The sequence below is a fragment of the Pseudoliparis swirei genome, chromosome 9 (assembly GCF_029220125.1).
Source record: "Pseudoliparis swirei isolate HS2019 ecotype Mariana Trench chromosome 9, NWPU_hadal_v1, whole genome shotgun sequence".
In the NCBI taxonomy this organism is placed as follows: domain Eukaryota; kingdom Metazoa; phylum Chordata; class Actinopteri; order Perciformes; family Liparidae; genus Pseudoliparis; species Pseudoliparis swirei.
The window spans coordinates 24,903,261-24,927,937 of record NC_079396.1 but is presented as its reverse complement, the minus strand read 5'-3'; the positions used below and the strand labels follow the sequence as shown (position 1 = coordinate 24,927,937).

The 24,677-nt window shown below is 40.5% G+C and overlaps 1 protein-coding gene across 1 annotated transcript; it reads right to left on the bottom strand.

Annotated features, from left to right (window-relative positions):
- Nucleotides 1–12,782: 12,782 nt before the first annotated feature.
- Nucleotides 12,783–14,013, bottom strand: LOC130199430 (gastrula zinc finger protein XlCGF17.1-like). The gene has a single exon (XM_056422917.1). It carries the CDS (start codon nucleotides 13,855–13,857, stop codon nucleotides 13,075–13,077), a length of 783 nt encoding a protein of 260 aa, XP_056278892.1. The 5' UTR covers nucleotides 13,858–14,013; the 3' UTR covers nucleotides 12,783–13,074.
- Between the last annotated feature and the right edge of the window lie 10,664 nt (nucleotides 14,014–24,677).

Genomic DNA, 24,677 nt, shown 5'->3' with positions numbered 1-24,677 from the left:
TGACCTCAGCTGGGTCCATAAATTTTTTTCATGAGATATTACTGTGTTTGAATAAATTCAAAAAGTTAGCAGAAATTTTAATATTAGGGCAATTTTTGGGATTTATTTTAAAAAAATCTAAACTTTCTTGAAAAGCTTCCCTTGTTAGGGGTGACCTCCCTGGGCCATGATTATTTTCATGAGATATTACTGTGGGTTTTTGAATAATTAAATTTTAAAGTTGGGAAAAAAAAAATTTTTAAAATTTTATGAAAATATTTGGATTTTAAAGCAAATCTAAAACTTTCTTGAAAAAAATAAAATGCATTCTTGTTAGGGGTGCCCTCTCTGGGCCCCATAAATTTTTTCATGAGATATTACTTTGAATTTTAAAATTAAATTTTAAAGGGAAATAAATATTATTAATATTAGGGCAATATTTGGTTTTTATTTAAAAATCAAAATTTTCAAAAAGGACACTGCTTTTAGGGGTGACCCCCTGGGCCCCATAAATTTTTCATGAGAAAATTTTTGTGTTTTTGAATAAATTAAAAGAAAGAAAAAAAAAATTTTTAATATTATGGCAATATTTGGATTTTTTTTAAGCAATCAAACTTTCTTAAAAATTTACATTTGGTCTTGTTGACCTTTTAGGCCCATGAATATTTCTTAGATATTTGTGTAGTTTTGAATGAATTCAATTCAAAGAAGGGAAATAAATTTATTAATATTATGGCAATATTTGTTTTATTTAAAATCTGAAATTTTTGAAAAAAAACCCAGTCTTTTAGTGGTGACCTTTACCATGAATTTTTTTATGAGATTTTATGTAGATTTTGAATGAATTCAATTCAAAAAGCGAAATAAATATTTTAATTTTACAATATTTGGTTTTTTTAAACAAATCTGAAACTTTCTTAAAAAAGGAAAATGCATTCTTGTTAGTAAACCTCCCTTCCATAAATTATTTTCATGAGATATTACTTTTTGGTAAAAATAAATTAAATTTTAAAAAAATAAATATTTTTAAATTTATGGAATATTTGATTTTTTTTTAAGCAAATCTGAAACTTTCTTGAAAAAGTACACTGCAGCCCTTGTTAGTTTCCAACCATGAATATTTTCATGAGATATTACTGTGTAGATTTGAATGAATTTTTTAAATTAGCAAAAATAAATTTTAAATTATTACAATATTTGATTTTATTTTGGAAAACAAAATTTTCTTAAAAAAGGAAAATCCTTGTTAGGGGAACCCCCTAGGCCATAAATTTTTTTATGAGAAAACTGTGGTTTTTAAAAAAAATTAAATTTTAAAGAAAAAAAAAAATTATTAATATTAGGGAAAATTTTGGATTTTATTTTAAGCAAAACTTTAAAAAGGTAAAATACCCTTTAGTGTCCTCAGCCCATAAATTTTTTCATGAGATATTACTGTGTGGATTTGAATAAATTAAATTTTAAAGTTGGGAAAAAAATATTATTAATATTATGACAATTTTTGGGATTTTATTTTAAGCAAAACTGAAACTTTCTTGAAAATAAAATGCTTTCTTGTTAGTGAACCTCAAGGTCCAAATTTTTTTCATAATTTTATTTTGAAAAAATTAAATTTTAAAGTTAAAAAAATAAATATTTTTAAAAGCAATTTTGGATTTTTTTTTAAACAAATCTAAATTTTTTTTTGAAACAATGACCCTTTAGTTGCCCCTCTGGGGATAAATTTTTTTCATGAGATATTCTGTGACTTTGAAAAATTTCAATTCAAAAAGGAAAATAAATATTAAATTTTTGGCAATTTTTGGGATTTTATTTTAACAAATCTAAAATTTTTTTAAAAAGGTAAAATGCAGTCTTTTGGGTGACCCCTGGGCCCCTGAATATTTTCATGAGATATTATGTGTGGATTTTAAATGAATTAAATTTTAAAGAAGAAAAAATAAATATTATTAATTTGGCAATATTTGGATTTTTTTTTAACAAATCTGAAACTTTTTTGAAAAATAACTGCAGTCTTTTTGGTGCCCTTCTAGGCCCATGAATATTTTCATGAGATTTTTAGTTTTTGAATGAATTCAATTCAAAGTTAAAAATATTATTAATATTACAATATTTGGATTTTTTTTTAAGCAAATCTGAAATTTTCCTTTTAAAAAGGTTACACTGCAGTCTTGTTATGGTGCCCTCTGTAGGCCCATGAATTTTTTCCATGAGATATTTGAAAGTTTTTGAATGAATTCAATTCAAAGAAGGAAAAAAAATTTTTAAATTATGGCAATTTTTGATTTTTTTTAAGCAAATCAAATTTTTCTTAAAAAAATACAGGTCTTGTTAGGGGGCCCTTCCCCCATGAATTTTTTATGAGATATTACTTTTGGATTTTGAATGAATTCAATTAAAAATTAGCTAAAAAATATTTTTAAATTTAGGGCAATTTTTGGGATTTTTTTTTGGCAAATCTGAAACTTTCTTAAAAAGGTTAATGCATTCTTGTTAGGGGTGCCCTTTCACCAAGGAATTTTTTTCGAGATATTACTTTTGGAGAAAAAATTCAAAAAGTTAGCGAAAAAAATTTATTAATTTTTGGAAATATTTGGTTTTTATTTAAAAAATCTAAAATTTTCTTGAAAAACATTTCTTAGTGGGCCCTCTGGGCCCGGGAAATTTTTTCATGAGTTTTGTGTGATTTTAAATAACAATTAAATTGGGAAAAAAAATTTTATTAATTTTTCAATTTTTGGGATTTTTTAAAAAAATCTAAAATTTTCTTAAAAAAAACCAGTCTTGATCCCCCGGCCATAAATTTTTTCATGAGATTTTATTTTTTGTTTTGAAAAAATTTTGTTCAAAAATAAATATTTTTAAATTTTGGAATTTTTGGGTTTTTTTTAAATCTGAAACACACCTTAACAAGACTCCCAGGCCCAAAAAGGGTTTCAGATTTCAAAAAAAAACAAATACCCCTAAAAATTATTTCCTAATTTTGGGAATTTTAAAAATTTTAAATTTTAATATTTGGGAAAAATCGGGCCCTTAATAAACCCTGCACCCTTTTTCAAGATTTTCAGTTTTGCAAAATAAAAATCTTAAAAATTTTTTTGTTTAATAACTTTCTTTAAAAATTAAATTTCTCAGAAAATAACCCCTGGGGTTTTTCAAAAAGCGGGTTCAAAAAAAAATCAAAAATTTTATTTTAAAAAACCCAAAAAACCCCAAATAAACCACACAAAAATTTATTTTTAAAACAAATAAAAAATTTTCTCCAGAAAAAGGGCATTTTTTCTCATCCAGGGAAAAAGGCTGGTGCTTGAGCACCACTGGGGCTCTATCTTTTACGTGCCTGCATTAGATTTTATGGGCTTAAGACACTCCCAGGGTTTTTTTAATAATGAAATTCTGAATTCTGAAAAATTCGAGAGGAAAAAAGATTTCCTTTAGGAAAACTCATTAACCCCCCTGTTACCTTTGGGGCAATTTGACCCCATTCAATGTTTAATGTCTGTTCTTTCAATTTGAAGGGGTTTTTTACTGTCCCTAAAAATATCAACTTTTTTTATATTTTAAAGGGGTATTTAGGTAGTCAAAAAAAAACATAAAGTACCTCCCCTTAAACTTGGGAAACAATATTAATTCTAATAATTTTCTAGGGTTTTAAGCTGGGCAAATTTGGGGGTAAAATATGTCAGGGAAAAGTGAAGGTAACAGGAGGGAAAAGGAGGATATTAACCCAAAAGGAGGTGGGGAGGAATCGTGTCTCGCCCCAAAAAATGAGAACAGGACCCTAATTATGTTTCAGGCTCAATCATCATGAAAAGACGCCCTGGGTGAAACTGACAGACATTTAAATAACTGAATTTATGTTTTTTTTCCCCTGACTTCTATCTGCAAAGCCTCAGGAGTCCGATGAGGAATTGTTGAACGGATTTTTTCAGCATGTCAAATGAATGTGTTGCATGGCGGTAAATGCAGTGGATGAGTCAGTCCCCCTTCCCCCGCCCCCTTTGAGGACTACGGGTTTTCCCCGGGGGGGCTGGGTCCATCGTGAGCTTGGCCCTCATCTTCTTCATGTCCGTGGCCTTCATCACCTGCTGTTTGCTCGACTGCATCAGAGAGGACAAGAGGAAAAAACCCCAAAAGGTGAACTTCCAAAAAAATCTGTTACTTTTAGAAGTTTTACTTCACATCATGAAAGGCGCCCTGTGGAGAAACTATAAAGTTATGCTTATGGTCATTGATCCTCAGCCAAATGCATGTTGAGCGTCCCGGAGCTCTAACAAGATGCTCTTACTGTTTTTGGAGCTATTTGGGTTTGTGAAGTGGGCGGAGCCTGGAGGCTGAAAAAAAGACATTTTAGGCAATCAAAAAGGTTTCGGTTAACGTTGGTGAACTGAAAACACACTGTGAAAGGGTTAAAGTTGAAAGAAGAACACAACTCCCAGGTACCTGTCAATCACGAGGTTTCAAGATTCAAGATTCAAGATGTTTTATTTGTCACATACACACACAGGGTGTGCAGTGAAATGAAAGGGTGTGGGGTGAAAGGGAAAAAGTAAAACACTATTTAAAAAAAAAACACAAATTTTTAAATGTGTGTGTGTGTGTGTGTGTGTGTGTGTGTGTGTGCCTAAGAGGGGGAGGGGTTCTATGTGGGGGGCCTGGGAGGTCGGAGTTCACAGTCCTGATGGCCTGAGGAAAGAAACTCCCCAGTTTTCTGTTCTTGCAGCGTGACTACAGGGCCGCCTGACCCCAGCAGCTGAAACAGTCTGTTGTTGGGGGGGAGGATCCTTCAAACCTGGGGCCCGGTTCTGCACCTCCTGGTGTACAAGTCCTGCAGGGTGGGAGTGAAATAGGGGCTCCCCAACGCCACTCTCTGCAGAGCCCCGTCCTGGGGGAAGGGCCCAAAACCCGGCTGTGATGCTTCCTGTCAGGGCGCCTCTACAGCTCCAGAGAGAAGGACTGAAGGATCCTCTGGGGAAAATTTAAATTTCCTCAGCTGCCTGAGGGGGAGAGGCGCTGCCCTTTCCTTTTTACCAGAGGTCTGTGTTGTTTACCATGTCAGATCCCGGGGATGTGGACCCCAGGATTTAACCCCTCACCCCTCCCCAGTAGTCCCCTTTAAACCCCCGTGGTGAGTACGCCTCTGTTGTTGCCCTCCCAAAGTCCACAATCAGCTCCTTAGTTTTTGGGGACATTCATGATGAGGCTGTTGTCCTGGCACCAGAGTGACAGATCAGCAACTTCCTCCAGGTAATTTTTTAGATCAGGCCCACCACCACTGTGTCATCCGAAACTTGATGATGGTGTTGGGGCTGAACCTGGCCACACCGGGCCCGGGAAACAGGGGGCTGAGGACGCAACCCTGGGGGTCCTGTGTTCAGGGGGAGGGGTTTGGAGGGTGTCTGCCCACCCCGACCACCTGTGGCCTGGGGGGTCCCGGAAGTCCAGGATCCAAGCCCCAGGGGTGTTCAGTCCCAGCTCAATCAGCTTGCCGGGCCCGTCTGGGGGGACTGTGGTGTTGAAAGCTGTACTATAATCAATGAACAGCAGTCTCACATAGCCCCTCTGGCTGTCCAAAAATGTGGGTGCGGTACCTGGGAGCCAGCATCATCCGTGGTTCTGTTTGGGCCTTAACCAAACTGCAGCGGGTCCATGGGGGGGGGAAGGGCAGATTGTTTTATCAGCCTCTCAAAACATTTCATGACCACCGAGGTGAGGGCCACCGGGCGGGTCATTCATACATGCTGGAGAAGCATTCTTGGGCACAGGGACAATAGTGGATCTCTTGAAGCAGGCGGGGACCACGGACTCAGCCAGGGAGAGGTTGAATATTGTGGTGAACACTGAGCTAGCTTTCACAGGTCCTCTGTACTCGCCCAGATATGCCCTCTGGGCCTGCAGCTATCCCGGTGTTCACCCTCAACAGAGCCCACCTCACACTGTGGTCGGTCACAGAGGTGTGTTCATCCCCAGCGGTAGAACTCACCCGGGAGCTTTAAAGGTGTTGTTGGGCGAGCTAGCGCTTTTTTGCTAGCCTCAAACCGTGCAAAAAAGAGTTCAGGTCGTCCGCAGGGATGCGTCCCCTCACCATTGGGGGGTCTGCTCTGGAGTCTGTGATAGTCCGTAGCCCCGCCATAGGCGCCCGGGTCGCGCTGCTCCATCTGTGATTCCACTCTGTCTCGGTACCCCCTCTTGGCCCTTCACCGCCCCCTCAGTCCATAGACCGCTGCCTTTTCTCTTTCCCTGTTTCCGGATACAAGACCGGAGTTATAGGCAGCATACGGGGGTTTACAGCTTCACGGATGGATCTATCAAACCCCCGGCTTTTTTGGAAAGACCCCAACTTTTTCCGTAAAGATGGTGTCCGCAAACTTCAACCCTTGCTACTTCCAAAACCCCTGACGCCCCTGGAACTGGATTGGATCATGTCCCAGTCCCCAAAGAGGCCGTGTAGCCTCTGATTGGTCAGACCACCGCTTCGTTTGTCACTACCGCTTGGCTTTGGGCTGCAAACAAAGGGAAAAAGGGGTGGTCCGATTTAACGGAGGGAGAGAGAATTTTTAGCCCTCTTAATGGCGTAGCAGTGGTCCAACGTTCTTTTCCCCTGGTAGCCCCGTAATTTCTGGGAAAGTTCGGGATGACTTTTTAGGTTTTTATTAAAGTCCCCCGCCACCACCACAGCCGCCGGGGTACTTGTTTTATGCCGATAACACATCATGTAGGTCCGAAAAAAGCCGGTGTCCGCTTTTGGTGGATGTAGACGGGGGTGATGACCGAGCTGAACTCCCGGGAAGGTAGAATGGGCGGCATGGGTCGCGATGTTCCAGGTTCAACAGTTGAGTGTTGTTTCACATGGGATGCTTGTCTGAATGTTTTACCACAAACTGAACAACTGAATAGTTTCTCACCTGTATGAACAGTTGAGTGTTGTTTCAGATTGCCTGCTTGTCTGAATGTTTTACCACAAACTGAACAACTGAATAGTTTCTCTCCTCCTGTATGAACAGCTGAGTGTCGTTTTAGATTGCCTGCTTGTCTGAATGTTTTACCACAAACTGAACAACTGAATAGTTTCTCTCTCGTATGAACAGTTGAGTGTTGTTTCAGAGTTTGCACTTGTCTGAATGTTTTACCACAAACTGAACAACTGGTCACTCCAGTTTTGGCTCCAGAGTGTCTCTTCGGATGTCTCTTTTGGCCAAAGCTTCCAGCAAATTGAGAAGAGCTAATTGATGCGTTTCCAGTCCCACAGTCCATGTCACCTACAGGGACTGCATTGTTTTCCAAAGGGTTTAAACGTGACTGAGGTTCCTGAGTCTCCTTCCAATCGTCACTGTTATCAGTCTCACATTCAGAGGATTGTGACGTCTCATCAGCAGTTGGTTGTAAAGGACTATCTGGATCTGATGGATCTGACTTCCTCCGCCTGCTTCTGTTTTCAAATGTTCTGCCTCTTTGTCAGTTTTATGGACTTTGAGAGCTGAGCTTCCTCATCATCATTGACTCTTTACAGGGTGAATGAGAACTTGATTCCAGCCTCCTCCAGCTTTTGAAGCTTCTCCTCCTGACTGATCCTGAGTTCATCCTGCTTAATGTGGAGGCTCTGGGTCCTCCTGCCTCTTTAATGTGGAGGCCTCTCCTGTTTAATGTGGAGGCTCCCTCCTGCTCCTCTTTAATGTGGAGGCTCTGGGTCCTCTTAATGTGTCCTCCTGCCTCTTTAATGTGGAGGTTCCTTCCTCTTTAATGTGGATGGGTCTTCCTGGTCCAGACTGGAGCTCCAGTCCTGCTGTTCAGGGGGAACCTCTTGTTTCATCACCAACTGCCGCTGGACGTCTGTGGAGAATAATAAAATACATTTATACATCTTAAGAATCTCATATTGAACTCTAATATTCAATAGGTTTATTAATGAATGAGGTCAGGGTTTTGAGGGAGAACATGAAAAAATAAACTCGGAAGTGAAATCATCTGAAAGTACAATATGTACCTCTGAGGTGTCGTACAGTAAAACGTTCATGTACCTCTGAGGTGTAGTGTCTATCAAAATTGGAGGTGTGGTAGCACGACCTTCTCGTTCTCTCCTTTCCAACGGGAGAATTTATTCTCTGATCACGAGTCAAATACAAGTTCGATGCGATAGCAATCACAGCGGAGTCCTCTCCGGTCACTAGTTGAAAACCCAAAACAACTCGGCCTCCCTTTCCACGCACGGGCCTCCATGCCCCACATGTGAAGTCATCCTGACTCGGATCTGCACCCCCTTTCTCACAGGAGGGGCCTCGTCCCTCTCATTGTAACAACGTGATAACAAGTGTGTGTTGTGTGAGGCAGTACCTAGAGTCATAATATTTATTATCAGACACATATTCCACCTGCTATGTGATGTTATTCTGAATTTGCAGGAGCTTGAACACAATCGTCCCTTCAAAAATTCAGTTTTATATCATCAATCCCCCCTTTTACATAATTCATTATGTAACTAAACTAATATAAATCTAGCAGAATGGGCTCTATCAATACATAACTGTTACATCACATGTCATTTAGCAGACGCTTTTATCCAGAGACTTACAATAAGTGAATTCAACCACGAGTACAAACTCAGAACTAAGAGAATCAAAAAAGTAACATTTCTTCAAGAAGCCAAACTACAAAAATACCATAAATAATACCATGAGTAATCTTTCTACCATTGGAATGCGTTCGTCATATTTAAGATATACATAAATGTTTTGAAATTCTGATTGTGACGTCATTATTAAATAACCCAGAATATGATGATGGGTTCTCTTGAACACTGGAAGTGATTCATAGGATCAATGTTTTGGGGGAAATTGAGGCGCCATAACTCCTCAAATACACTCAGGAAGGACCAGCCTCACGTGGTGAACGGAAATGAAGATAAATGTCAGTTTTGCCTCCTGCTCTTGAAGAGACAGACCTTGAAGAGACTAATCTTTTCATCATTAAAGAAAGTTGTTTGTGGTCCTTCAGAAACATGAATCAGACCAAAGGACCAGCATTGCTGCACTCAACGCTGGTTCCTCTTCCCTGAAGAGCTCCTCCAGTTCAACCCTTTCATCACAGCTTCTGAAGAAGAGAGAGGCTGCAGAACACAGATCAATAGTCGATTACATGCTTTGATCACTTACAGATCGCAGTTTGCTTTACCAGTTATTTCACTTTACAGCAGTTTGATCACTTTCAGAAGTACCAAGAGTTATACAGACTTTGATCACAGAGTTTGATCACTTCAGTGCACAGAGTATCACCAGAGTATACTTTATGGAGTTTGATCACTTTACAGAGTATTTGAAAGATATGAAGTTATTTGTTTTGGCAGTTGAACACTTTTGGCAGGATCATGTGCTCCTCCAGAAGTTGCAGGTTGAAGACCGTCTGGAGATGTGCAGATGTCACCAGTTTGACTTGAGGACGTGAGGTGTTTAAAGTTCCTCCTGATGAATGAGATCAGAGGAGATCCCAGATCCACCAAAAGTCTGAGCAGCTGACGATTCCAATTGAGAAGTGAGAGTTCGAGGGAACAATTGTTGACCAACCTGTAGCTCATGAAACAGAAACGATGTCATGGTCAACGTGTAACAGCCCAAAGTGATTTTTCATAGTTGCTTCACCAACCTCAGCACTCCTGAGACAACTGTGCATTTAACAGTCTCAGAAATGAATGTTGATTTTACTGTGAAACAGAGGAAACATTCATGGCATAAATATGAAGAATAAGAAGTGTCAGTAATATCAGTCATGGAATATTTAGTCCAATTAATATCAGGCTAAATAAATGTGAATTTGCAGCTTGAACACAAGGTGAAGAGTATTTCAGTAACAGAAACAGACAGTCTGTAGGGTCTTGTGAGGGAGAAAACAGTAGAGAGAAAGAAATGAGAGGGAGATTTTGTGTGACAGGTAAAGAGAAGAAGGGCTTAGTGAAAGGGGGAGAAGATTAGGAGATGGGTGAGTTTATTAAATGACAAAAGAGCAAACTGGTTTGAGGTCTGAGAATGATGAGTCAGAGTGTGCATAAATTTTGAAGAGAGGATGAGACTGTTGCAGATTCAGCTGAACACATAGCTAGAGGAGTTGAGAGGGAGCAGTCTGTCTGGCTTTGAGAGATGTCATGGGTTGAAAAGAAAAGGAGAAGGGGGATGATAAAAGTTCTTTCAGAAATCTAAGTTGGAGACATGTGAGACAAAATGAGGAAGAAGCTTTGACGATTGTGAGGAACGAAAGTGAAAAAAATTGTGCTTGATCAAAACAGAGTTGAATGTTGACTTCAGATGAGAAGATTTGGAGTACTAGAGTTGTAGGAAAAAGATGGTGAGAAAATCTGATTTTTCAGTCAATACTCAGATTTTGATCATAGATATGATAAAGATATGGAGTTTTCAAAAGCAGGGCGTCAAGATTTGTTTGTGCAGACATGACAGGCTCAAGATATCATTTGGAAGTTTGCACTTTTTCACTTTATTTGACAGTTTTATTTTTCAAAAGATCTTACACTTTTTTACTTATATTTGACTTTGTTTATAAAATAAAATTTGAAATAAAGTGTGTTTTTTCACTTGATGCAGTTGATCACTTATTTTAGTTTTTATCACTTGTCACAACAGTTTATTTCTGTTATATTAGCAGTGCAGTTCTATTTGACACTTTTTGATTCTAGGATTTGATGCTCTGTCACCAGTACATGAGATCTCCAGAAGGACTGGAACCAGAGAAATCAGAGTTTTAAATGTGAACCAAAATCAGATCCAAAAATCTCGCCACTAAAAAAACGGACTATGTGATTAAATTATAACGACACCGGGAACAATCGTGAAGCACCAACCTGATGTAAATGTTCTCCTAAACGAAACGATGTCCTCATACGCTGCTGTCAACGTCCAACAGCCCAAACGCCTGTGACATGCCACTTTCTCAAGCCTTCATTCTTCCAACTGAACTTGTGTCATTTTGCAGTCCAGATAATGTAAAATTATAATAAAAAAGATTAAAATATTAAATAAAACTAATATCAAACAACAAGTATTAAACACAATGTTTATAAATTGTACACATTGTTAAGTGTTTAAATTTAGTGAACAGTAAAGTCTAACTCTGATCCTTTGTTTTAAAGTATGTATTGTTTACAACAATCCTGAGTCTCCTCAATATGTTTCTTTTGAACACTTCCTAGAACTTACATTAGATGTCTTCCTGTGTTTGAAAAGTTTAATAATGTTATTTTTATTGAAACTAGAATGTTACATAAAATTGCTATTTATAACATTTATATTTTTTTTATATTATAATGCATAAATTAACCTTCTTTTGTTATTCATAAATTAATAAATTTTAAAATGTATATGATCAAAAATGTACTGATATTTATGTATTTCCAAACAACATGATAAACTCACCCAATCATATATCATTCTCTCCATTTGTTTGAAGACATATTTCTCCAAACAATACAGATTATGCAACAAAGCTGAGAAGAGAATAAAACCTAATAATGGTGTTAGATATTTGTGACAATCTTACTGTTTTTCACCAAATAGTGAACTTTTAACAGCTGTTGTTATGTCTGTCACAAAATGTTGAAGTTTCAATTAAGAAAGTTTTATCTGACACTGTTTCTTTTTTTAATTGTATGTGATACATGTCTGACATCTATTGTCTGTCCATCCTGAGAATCTCCTCTGTGTTCTGATTTCTTCCTTTATGAGGTTTTGTTTTTCCTGATCCATGAGGTCTTGTCTGTGTCAGATTGTACACCTGAGATTTTAATTTGTGAAAATCCAAAAACTATTTAATTCGAATTTAGAATGACACATTCAGACCCAACTACATAGTTAAAATATACATAAATAAATAAAGCTGTTTTGTATTAAACAATTTTTTATATAAATTGGTGTTCTTCTTTTTGTGTCTCTTTTCACATGTCAAAAATAAAAAATATTTTTGTATTTGTCATAAAATTTCCTTAAGCATCATTCTTTTTCTTATTTTTGGTTATTCATAGATCAATACCATTTTTGGGAACATAAACACCACAGTTTGTGTTAAATCATTAATCATGCTCAAATTCATTGAAAATAAAAGAGTTTTTCACAGCAGCACATTCTATATTTACCTTTTGATTTTTTTCAGCTATTTTCTCCATTTATGATTGACAGCTCATTTTGATGACACAAAATTCCCTTAAAAAACTTTATTCTATAAATAATTTCACGAAATGAAAATCATTTTATTTAATATGTTATTAAACAATTTACATTCCATAAACATAAAGCACTATTTCAAAACAAAACATAAACAGAATGACCTGATAAACATATTTAAGCATATTTATTTTTATTTTTAATGATATGATATTGCTTTTATTATAAACAACAAGATAAAAAAAACTACTTTGTATTCTAAATCTTCTATTTATGTTAAAATAATGATAATTGTGTTTTAATACACTTTTTAAAAATAGTGATAATTGAGAATATATAACAAATACTGAAAACATTAAGCCACAAAATATTTTGGTTAATCATGTTTTCTTTTTTGCCCTCCGGAGGTGCTCAATCTTTCCTGACAAGGATCAACAATGTACCAGAGGCACTTCTGATTGGCCAGTTCAGGGTCAGCTGACCGGAGCCATAGCCGGAAGTTGTGGAAGCAGCGATATCGACGTTGCAAGTATTTTGTCTTTAAACAGTTTCACGTTGTCAATAATAACTAGCAACAATTAACAGAAATAAAAGCCAAAAAAATTAAATAAAGAAATAATCTAAACAAAATACATACACTATATATATATAAAGGAATTTGTTTTTAAATAAATCTCTATTTATATATATATATATATAGAAATACATATTTATATATAAAAAAATATAGATTTACGTATATACATATAAATATATATCATATAGGTTTAAGACTTGCAGCAACACAAGCAAGAACACTTCTTCAACCTTATCATGAACATCAACTCTGCTAACAACATCAACAACAACAATGTCTCATTTATTTCTGATGACCTCAACAATGCAATTGTGATTTATTTTAAAATCAAAGAGGGAATCTTTTATAGAAAACTGAACACTAATTTGTTTTTCCAGTATGAACAGCTGAGTGTCGTTTTAGACTGCATACATGTCTGAATGTTTTACCACAAACTGAACAACTGAATAGTTTCTCACCTGTATGAACAGTTGAGTGTCGTTTTAGATCGCCTGCATGACTGAATGTTTTACCACAAACTGAACAACTGAATAGTTTCTCACCTGTATGAACAGTTGAGTGTCGTTTTAGATCGCCTGCATGACTGAATGTTTTACCACAAACTGAACAACTGAATAGTTTCTCACCTGTATGAACAGTTGAGTGTCGTTTTAGATCGGCTGCTTGACTGAATGTTTTACCACAAACTGAACAACTGAATAGTTTCTCACCTGTATGAACAGTTGAGTGTCGTTTTAGATTGCCTGCTTGACTGAATGTTTTACCACAAACTGAACAACTGAATAGTTTCTCACCTGTATGAACAGTTGAGTGTTGTTTCAGATGGCCTGCATGTCTGAATGTTTTACCACAAACTGAACAACTGAATAGTTTCTCTTTCATATGAACAGTTGAGTGTTGTTTCACATGGGATGCTTGTCTGAATGTTTTACCACAAACTGAACAACTGAATAGTTTCTCTCCTCCTGTATGAACAGTTGAGTGTTGTTTCAGAGGTTGCACTTGTCTGAATGTTTTACCACAAACTGAAGAACTGGTCACTCCTGTTGTGGCTCCAGAGTGTCTCTTCGGATGTCTCTTTTGGCCAAAGCTTCCAGCATATTGAGAAGAGCTAATTGATGCGTTTCCAGTACCACAGTCCATGTCACCTCCAGGGACTTCATTGTTTTCCAAAGGGTTTAAACGTGACTGAGGTTCCTGAGTCTCCTTCCAATCGTCACTGTTATCAGTCTCACATTCAGAGGATTGTGACGTCTCATCAGCAGTTGGTTGTAAAGGACTATCTGGATCTGATGTGGATCTGACTTCTCCGCCTGCTTCTGTTTCAAATGTTCTGCCTCTTTGTCAGTTTTATGGACTTTGAGAGCTGAGCCTCATCATCATATTGACTCTTTACAGGGGTGAATGAGAACTTGATTCCAGCCTCCTCCAGCTTTTGAAGCTGCTCTCCCTCCTGACTGATCCTGAGTTCATCCTGCTCCTCTTTAATGTGTGGAGGCTCTGGGTCCTCCTGTTCTTTTAAATGTGGGAGCCCAGTTCTCCTGCCCTCTTAATGTGTGGAGGCTCTGGGTCCTCCTGCTCCTCTTTAATGTGTGGAGGCTCTGGGTTCCCTGCTCCTCTTTAATGTGTGGAGGCTCTGGGTTCTCCTGGTCCTCCTGTTCCTCTTTAATGTGTGGAGGTTCTGGAGGCTCTGGGTCTTCCTGGTCCAGACTGGAGCTCCAGTCCTGCTGTTCAGGGGGAACCTCTTGTTTCATCACCAACAGCCGCTGGACGTCTGTGGAGAATAATAAAATACATTTATACATCTTAAGAATCTCATATTGAACTCTAATATTCAATAGGTTTATTCATGAATGAGGTCAGGGTTTTGAGGGAGAACATGAAAAAATAAACTCGGAAGTGAAATCATCTGAAAGTACAATATGTACCTCTGAGGTGTCGTACAGTAAAACGTTCATGTACCTCTGAGGTGTAGTGTTAGCGTCTATCAAAATTGGAGGTGTGGTAAAGTACGACCGTCTCTCGTTCTCTCCTTTCCAACGGGAGAATTTATTCTCTGATCACGAGTCAAATACAAGTTTGATGAGATAGCAATCACAGCGGAGTCCTCTCGGCACTCGTTGAAAACCCAAAACAACTCGGCCTCCCTTTCCACGTACGGGCCTCCATGCCCCCACATGTGAAGTCATCCTGACCAAGGATCTGCTGCACCCCCCCACACCCCTTTCTCACAGGAGGGGGCCCTCGTCCCCCTCTCTCATTGTAACACCGTGATAACAAGTGTGTGTTGCGTTTGTGTGAGGCGAGTACCTAGCTTTGAGAGGTAGTCATAATATTTATTATCAGACACATATTCCACCTGCTATGTGATGTTATTCTGAATTTGCAGGAGCTTGAACACAATCGTCCCTTCAATAATTCAGTTTTATATCATCAATCCCCCTTTTTACATAATTCATTATGTAACTAAACTAATATAAATCTAGAGGAATGGGTTCTATCAATACATAGCTGTTACATCACATGTCATTTAGCAGACGCTTTTATCCAGAGACTTACAATAAGTGAATTCAACCACGAGTACAAACTCAGAACTAAGAATCAAGAAAGTAACATTTCTTCAAGAAGCCAAACTACAAAAATACCATAAATAATACCATGAGTAATCTTTCTACCATTCGAATGCGTTTGTCATATTTTAGTTTACATACATAATTTGTATGTTTTTAAATTCTGATTGTGACGTCATTATTAAATAACCCAGAGTATGATGATGGAACACTGGAAGTGATTCAGGGATCAATGTTTTGGGGAAATTGAGGTGCCATAACTCCTCAAATACACTCAGGAAGGACCAGCCTCACGTAGAACGGAAATGAAGATAAATGAAGTCGGGAGTGTTTCGTCTCTCCTGCTCTTGCTTGTTATTGAGAGAATTAACAGACCTTGAAGAGACTAATCTTTTTATCATTAAAGAAAGTTGTTTGTGGTCCTTCAGAAACATGAATCAGACCAAAGGACCAGCATTGCTGCACTCAACGCTGGTTCCTCTTCCCCCTGAAGAGCTCCTCCAGTTCAACCCTTCGATCACAGCTTCAAAGAACGGGAAGAGATGCTGCAGAACACAGATCAATACGTCAGTTTGATTACTTTAGGTCAGTTTGATCACTTTACAGCAGTTATTTCACCTTACGGCAGTTTGATCACTTTAAGCCAGTTATTTCACTTTACAGCAGTTTGATCACTTTATGGCAGTTATTTCACTTTACGGGACTTTGATCACTTTATGGGAGTTTGATCACCTTACAGCAGTTTGATCACTTTATGGGAGTTTGATCACTTTACGGCAGTTTGATCACTTTATGGGAGTTTGATCACTTTACAGCAGTTATTTCGTTTTACGGCAGTTTGATCACTTTACGGCAGTTATTTCGTTTTACGGCAGTTGGAACACTTTACGGCAGTTTGCTTACGGAGTTTGAACACTTTACGGCAGTTACGGCAGTTGGAACACTTTATGGCCGGTTTGCTCCTCCAGAAGTTGTTCTGGCCGTTCTGAAGACCGTCCCAAGAGATCTCCAGGTGCAGATCCCGTCACCAGTTTGACTCGAGGACCGTGAGGTGTTTAAAGTTCCTCCCTGATGAATGAGATCAGAGGAGAGCTGGAAACCAATCAGATCCACCAAAAGTCTCGCACACTGCAGCTGACGAGCTGGAAACGGACAATATGTGACTTGAAGTCGTGAAGAGCACAAGACCGGAACAATCGTGAAGCGGCACCAACCTGATGTGTGTAGCTCATGTTCTCCTAAACGAAACGATGTCCTCATATGTTGCTGTCAACGTGTCCAACAGCCCAAACGCCTCGTCGACGACCTCGTCCACGTGCTGCTTCACCAACGGCCTCAGCATTTCTCCTGGAGACAACTGTGTGTCACTTATTTAACAGTCTCAGAAATGAATAAGAAGCTAGAAAAATGTCTTATATCAGAAACAGAGTGGAAACATTCACAGTATAAGCAATAAATATGAAGCTAAATAAGTGTAGTGTAACAGTAATATCAGTTCAGAGTGGAAATATTTAACAAGTCTAAGCAATTAATATCAGGCTAAATAAATGTGAATTTGCAGGAGCTTGAACACAACAGTCCCTTCAATAAGTCAGTTTTATATTAGCAGTAGTACAGTAACAAGTACAATATGTACCTCTGAGGTAACGAGTACCTTTGTGATGTATCAGAGTAAAAAGGTATGGACGTGTTTACGTACTGCAGTACCTGGAACTCTACCTCAGTACATGATGTGAATACTTCCTCCAGAACTGGTTCCATCAGGTTAAAGTGATAAAGAAACAAAGAGAACCAACCTGCTCGTTGTAACTTCTGGGTTGAAAATGGCGTCCAGTAGTTTCCGTTGGCGCTCTATTAAACTACAACGTTCCTAACTCTCAGAAAACCTTTGACTCCACTCGGGTCTGTCTACTTACAGCTCGCGCTGTCAGCGCCCCGTTGCATGCTGGGAAACCAACGGCTGGCCGTGGCCACATCAGAGAGCTGATTGGCTCTTAGATTTGACAACAAGCACCACGTGTTTTCGAACATTGTTATTTACCGTTTGTTTGGCTGTAATACTGACGCTGGATAGTTGGCTGTTGGTCTCATGTCGTGCAACGAAGTGGCCCATTAGCCAATCAGAACGCTTGTACCTTTGTTGCCATATAATAATTCATCTTTATTCATAAAGAAAATGTAAGCAAGTGTAACAGAGTTCAAAGTGCACTTTATTATTTCTTGTTTTTAATATATTGTGTTCCGTTTTGTTTGTTTTTCAACGGTTGAGTGTGTGTGAATTTTATTTGAATTAGTTTTTATATAGTAGCATTATTTAAAAAATATGTTTTCTGCCGAGGTCTGAGTTTCGTCTCTTCTGTTCCTCTCGAGCTTCCGTAGCTCCGTCTTTCCCTCGTCTTTCACAGTTTTGTTATGTTTTTTGCAAGTGTCGCCGTTTGTGTTGCGATCGCGGTGTCTGCCTGTTGTGTGTTTTGAGATCGTCAAGAGATGATTCAAATATATCTTTTGGCGATCTTAGAAACACGCAACATGTATCTTTGTTTCATTGCTTCTGGCGCCATTGGGGTTTGACACTTCCGCCGTCCTGTCGTATGTTTTGCTGTGTAGTATAACTAGTGGTAATTGGTATAAATTCTGTTTTGGTATGTTTAGGAGCTGATGTATGGATGTCGTCAGCAGCTCTGTGTTTTTCTTTTGTGTTAACTTTAGAATTTCCACTGAGTCACTAACTCACGCAGTTATTTATTGTGTCCACTGGGGGGCGCTGTTTGCCCTTTTTGCCAATCTATATATAACGTAGTCCTGTTAGAGATAAGAGTTTTGTATTTATGAGGGAGCTGATGTATGGATGTGGTCAGCAGGAATAAAACCTGGAAAATAAACCTGCGGACTCGACTTCTTCCTTGGCCAGTACAAGTCCGTTACCCTAGCTGTGTAATCCTGCCCAGAGGAAACGCAGGTCGAGGACAGCTTCACTAGTGGATTGCTGCTTATGCTTCAACTCTGTCACAAAACATGTTTGGAAATGGGTGCACTTTTTTTAGTTGGAGCAGCTCTGACTTGACGCCCCTTGTGGTGATCCAGGTGCACCACACGTGTTTCCTTAATTTAAAAGAAGATTCAAAAATCTCTCACGTGCATTGTTTTCCATCTCTCCATTGTTCTCCTTGAAGTCCCGGCTGCAGGTCTTTTCTCTTCAGTAAACAGGTATAGTTTTGAGGAGCTTGATACCTGAAGGCTCTGGTTCCCATCCTACTTTTTAAGACTAGGAACCACGAGTAGCCTCGCATTCAGTCATAACTTTACTTTCTTACTTACAGTGTGACATATCTCCCTGTGTGTGTTTAAGAAAAGATTAATAATAAATGAATAGTTAACACAGGTCATTTGGATCATGGAGGTCTGGATCGTGGTCCATGCCTACTACCAACTATTCATACACTGTCATATTCATTGATTGTGTTGTTACTGTGTTTTAATTTGTGTGTTATGATTCCTTCTGGTCACATGACATCTATTGTTCTGTCCATCCTGGAGAGGGATCCTCCTCTGTTGCTCTCCTGAAGGTTTCTTCCCTTTTTTTCCATGTTAATTTTTTTTGAATAGTATTTCCTGATCTGATGTGAGGTCAAAGGTCAGGGATGTCTGTGTACAGATTGTAAAGCACTCTGAGGCAAATTTTTAATTTGTGAAAATGGGCTAAACAAATAAACTGAATTGAATTGAATTCTAGAACTCAGACATGGCCTCAAAGTCTGAACTACTATGGAGGATTTAAAATTACTTAAGTATAAATAAATAAATAAATGCATGAATAAATATTGTGGTGATCCAGGTGCACCACACGTGTTTCCTTAATTTAAAAGAAGAACATTCAAAAATCTCTCACGTGCATTGTTTTCCTTCTTTCCATTGTTCTCCTTGAAGCCCCGGCTGCAGGTCTTTTCTCTTCAGTAAAGTTTTGGACCGGTCCTGGTCCTGGTCACATGATCCTTCCCGGTCCGTGTTGTAAATCACCGACGTGACGTCACCGCGTGTCTTCTCTCTCCAGCCGCTCGCGTCACGATGAAGCGATGCTCTCACGTTGACGCAGAGCGACCCGCCCCCCTCTGATCCTCGTCTGCGGCCCATCCTTCTCCTCCGTCGCTTGAATCTCGAGCTGTCTGATCGTCTCCGTGACGACACACTTTCTTTTGAAGACTCGTGAATTATGCATGTGTTCAAACTTTGGCTGAACTTTTGATGACTCGTGAAGATCCTCAACAGCTGCGACACTGCAGTTCAACCACGGCCCACGTTTCTGATTCCCTCTCTCTCTCCCTCTCTCTCTCCCTCTCTCTCCCTCTCCCAGGCCAGACCCAGGCTCAGTGCACCCCCGTGCCCTTGCCGGCCCTGGGCACCCAGAGGATCATCCAGGGCAACGGCACCACGGTGGGCACGGTCATCTCCCTGCAGTGCCCGGCCAAACACACGCTGGTGGGGAGGCAGCTGATGTGTGTCATGGACACCAACAGCACCCACTGGGTGGGGGGCACCTACTGTAAACGTGAGCAGCAGTTAATATAGAAAAAACGAACCCCCAAAAAATACACACACACACACTTCGTCACCAAAATGTGTGTGTGGGCAGATGAAATGTTCCAAATGCTTTTACTGGGAAAATTACGGCGGCTGGAAAAACTTCCTCTGAGCCGTCTGTCTGCTCATAATTCTGAAGAGATTGGATGAATATGAAACATTATGTGTGTGTGCATTAGAGTTGCTATGGGCTTAAGACACTGACGCTAGGATTTTGCTCGCAATAATAATGAATTATTCTGAATTCTATTATGGTGTATCAAACTGGAGGTCCCGTGCTCGATATAAAATGAGAATCTGAACCGATAGATACGTTTAACAATATTTAATGGCAAGAAGTCGAAGCAGTAAATTGAAGCTACGATCGTAGGGCCGACCGGAATATTACGCCACAGACTAACAGCAAAGTAGCTGATAGGGAACTGTCTTGTAAGCTTCCGACCGTCTAGAGAACGAACTCACCCTTTCCACCCGTATTTATTAGTAACGGCATCCACACCTCTTAATCCTAAAAGTTAGTTCCATTGGTCAGTTCAGCATGCTGCACTCTAGTTGGCTTACGGCCAGGTCATAAACAGGTAATAAAACAGGTCATAAAATAGCCGGGTCAAACGTCATGATCCCGCGACCAATATTACTTCCGGTCAGCAATGTGATGAAAGTTCCTTTTCACAATAAAAGTCCCACATGTCACTCTCCTGCTTCAAGCAACGTCACGGACTTCAACCGGCTTCCAACTCATGTGTCAACATTGAAACAATAAACTAACTTTCATTCTCATGCGGCATACATATAATCATAAACACACATACAATTATAAACATTACTTCTGCCATTGACATATACATAGAGTAGACATTATCCCTATGCTTCATAACACATCAACAACAATATAAATATTCTCCCTAATATTTCCTATGATAATATCTTGCTATATGTATTAATTTAAAGCACAAATGTTCCCTATGTACATGTGCAAAGTCAAAATGACCTATTACAACTTAACAATTCTGACACACATTCGAGAGGAAAAATGATTTCTCACTTGAGGACGAAGCTCATTAAAAGGAGGATATTAATGCAAATGGAGGTGGAGAGGAATCGTGTCTCGTCTCAAAAAGTGAGAACAGGACCCTAATTATGTTTCAGGCTCAATCATCATGAAAAGACGCCGTCTGGTGTGAAACTGACAGACATTTAAATAACTGAATTTATGTTTTGTTTCCCGTGACTTCTATCTGCGAAGCCTCAGGAGTCCGATGAGGAATTGTTGAACGTAGATTTTTGCAGCATGTCAAATGAATGTGTTGCATGGCGAGTAAATGCAGTGGATGAGTCAGTCGCCTCCTCCTCAGCGCCGCCTCCTTGAGGACTACGGTTTCCGGCGTGCTGGCGTCCATCGTGAGCTTGGCCGTCATCTTCTTCATGTCCGTGGCCTTCATCACCTGCTGTTTGCTCGACTGCATCAGAGAGGACAAGAGGAAAAACCACGAGAGGTGAACTTCAATAATAATCTGTTACTTTCAGTAGAAGTCCTTCACTTCACATCATGAAAGGCGCCCTGAGAAACTATAAAGTTTTGCTTATGGTCATTGATCCTCAGCCAAATGCATGTTGAGCGTCCCGGAGCTCGAACAAGATGCTCTTACTGTTTTTGGAGCTTTTGGTTTGTGAAGTGGGCGGAGCCTGGAGGCTGAAAAAAAGACATTTTAGGCAATCAAAAAGGTTTCGGTTAACGTTGGTGAACTGAAAACACACTGTGAAAGGGTTAAAGTTGAAAGAAGAAAACAACTCCCAGGTACCTGTCAATCACGAGGTAGCCCCACCCTAATGCATACACCGCTTTATGATCGAGTTTTCTCTCAAAGAACCATCATCTATTCAATTAACATCACGCGGTATGGAAGAAGACTTGAAACTAGAGATTGAGAGCATGACCTCCTTTTCTCTGAGACTTCTATACAACCGGAGGAGTCCAGAGAAGTTTAAAGCACTTTGGATGAGTTGTCCGGTGTGAGGCGATTGGGACGCATCACGGCACCGCCTGCTTGCATGAATGTGCATCTTCTCACGGGAGCAGTTCCAGAGTGGAGCACAAATACCTCAATGTTGTATTAATGTTCTCACTTTCCATCACTTGGAGCTTTAAAACATGAAGAAGATGCATTCCCGGACTGAAACACTGACCTGCAGGTTTAAATGTGTATTTCTTCAACAGGGAGTCCGAAATGTGGCAGTGGGAGGAGCAGGCCCAACATCAGGGGGACGACAGGTCTCGCTACGGCCATAAAGGCAGGAACAACAACAACAACAACAACAACAACCCCCAGGACAAACCGCAGTCCCTGCGGGACGCCGGGACCCCGGCCGTGTGCGACAACACGCGATCCTGCAGGTGAGACTCCGGCTGGCTTTTACTGAAACTGTAAAAAAAAAGACCCCCCCCCCCCAAAAAAAAGGAGGGTAAAACATTGAAGACACAACTTCCTGTCTCGTGATCCACAGATGTCATCAGCTCGGCCCCGCCGACCCGCGTCAGACGCCCCCGGCTACGACTACAACCGGCCTCTACCAGAAGCCCGGGTCCGCGGAGGCCTCCTCGGGTCCGCTCAATACAACGGACCTCCTCGGTCCCGCCAGACTACGAACCCGGCCTGCCCCGGGTCTCGGCGGCGGGGAGGGCACGGAGGACGGCACGGCGGCTTGCCGGGAGTGAAGCCGCCCACCGGATGTGGCGAGCGCGAGGAGCGCGAGGCCCGCCCAAGACTCTTCCATCCGGATTATCTCAGTGTGAGGACGAACGAACATCGGTCAAGAACTTGTTTCCGGGCCAGAACGTGTCGGTCCGCACCGCGAGGACTACGGGGAGAAATAACTGAGCGTCGCTGATCTCGTCGTCCTGATGGAATTTGCAGTTGTGCTCAGTGTGGAGGCTCTAGAGCAGAGGCGGCCGACACGGGGCCCGCGGCCACCTGGTCGACCCGCGGGGACCACTGAGTCGCCCGCAAGGCGTGTTCTAAAAATAGAACAAGTCGACATTGAGCTACAAAAAAACAACAACAACAAAAAACGGCCAGCGTTTCTAAGATTGGAGTGAGACAAGGAGGAAAGGTGATGTTGTGATCTTGGCAATAAAACATCTTTGATGTGACGTGTCGAAATCTCTAAAGCGTCTTCAGCGCAGCGCTCACTCAGAAAGGGGGCGTGGCTGCCCAGCGCTCACTCAGAAAGGGGGCGGGGCTTCCCAGTGCTCACTCAGAAAGGGGGCGGGGCTACTCAGCGCTCACTCAGAAAGGGGGCGTGGCTGCCCAGCGCTCACTCAGAAAGGGCGCTTATCAGAAAGTGATGTTGCTCTGTCGCTTTGCTTCATTCAGTGGATGATAACACAGGAGACAGCATTTCAGGGTCATGGTGATATTTTATGCTCATTTGGACTCTATCAGTGAGATAAAGATGAACTAGTTCAGTGTCAAATGTACCAGTCAATGGAAAAAATATTATTATAATATATATTGATGCAAAGAATAGAGAGATGTCGATAGTTTTTTATTGTATTTCTAATTCGCTCATTAACTCTCTCGCTCAATGGAGACAGTTTCTAAGTTTCCCTTTGATTTGCTTCAAGTAAACCTAAATGTAAGCAGGTAAAACCTGTTAACAACTACTGATACATTATATTCCTCACCTCATTGGCTGTAATGCTGGCTGTCTGAAGCCCCCCTAAAATAGGCCTAACGCCACTGCAGCAGACGCTCTGCTGAAAGCACCTTATTTCTGGTTATCACTTTCAAATCTATTGTCCAGTATCATCCAGGAGGGGGCGCCAGAACCCCCCCCACTGGGTTGAGGAAGAGCTCTCTCTCTCACACACACACACACACACACACACACACACCTAGACACCCCCCCCACACACACACACACACTCACATCTATACACACACTTACACTTACCTCTACACACACATACACACACTTACCTCTACACTTACCTACACACACTTACTTACACACACACACACACACACACACACTTACACTTAGACACACCCACACACACAAGTCAAGAATGCACAATGAGGCAGGAGGCCAGGCCCAGGTCCGGGCCAAGGGCCGGGAGCCAGAACCGGCTCCAGACACAGCCAGGTCCGATGGACCCTGTGAGGCGAGAAGGCACAAAGACTCCGGGGAGGAAGCAGTTAGTAATGTGTGATGGAGATGTAAATTCATCCATAAGGAGAGAGAGAAGAGGAGAGAGGTGCTCAGTGTATCCTAGACGTCCCCCAGGAGCCGATCAGCCTCTAGCAGCATCTCTAGGTCTGGACCAGGTGAACCTGACTCAGCACTAACTAGAAGACCATCAAGAGGAAAGTCTTCAGGCTCCATGAGGGGACTGTGTCTGCCTCCAGGACTGAAGGTGGAGCTGGTTCCATCAAAGAGGAGGAGCTTGATACCTGAAGGCTCTGGCTCCCATCCTACTTTTTAAGACTCTAGGAACCACGAGTAGCCTCGCATTTAGTCATTACTTTACTTTCTTACTGACAGTGTGACATATCTCCCTGTGTGTGTTTAAAAAAAGATTAATAATAAATGAATAGTTAACACAGGTCATTTGGATCGTGGAGGTCTGGATCGTGGTCCATGCCGACTACCAACTATTCATACACTCTGTCATATTCATTGATTGTGTTGTTACTGTGTTTTAATTTGTGTGTCATGATTCCTTCTGGTCACATGACATCTATTGTTCTGTCCATCCTGGAGAGGGATCCTCCTCTGTTGCTCTCCTGAAAGTTTCTTCCCTTTTTTTCCATG

Bases quoted from the DNA above. Each gene is read 5' to 3' on its own strand.
- LOC130199430 (XM_056422917.1), bottom strand. From the start codon at position 13,857: ATGGACTGTGGTACTGGAAACGCATCAATTAGCTCTTCTCAATATGCT.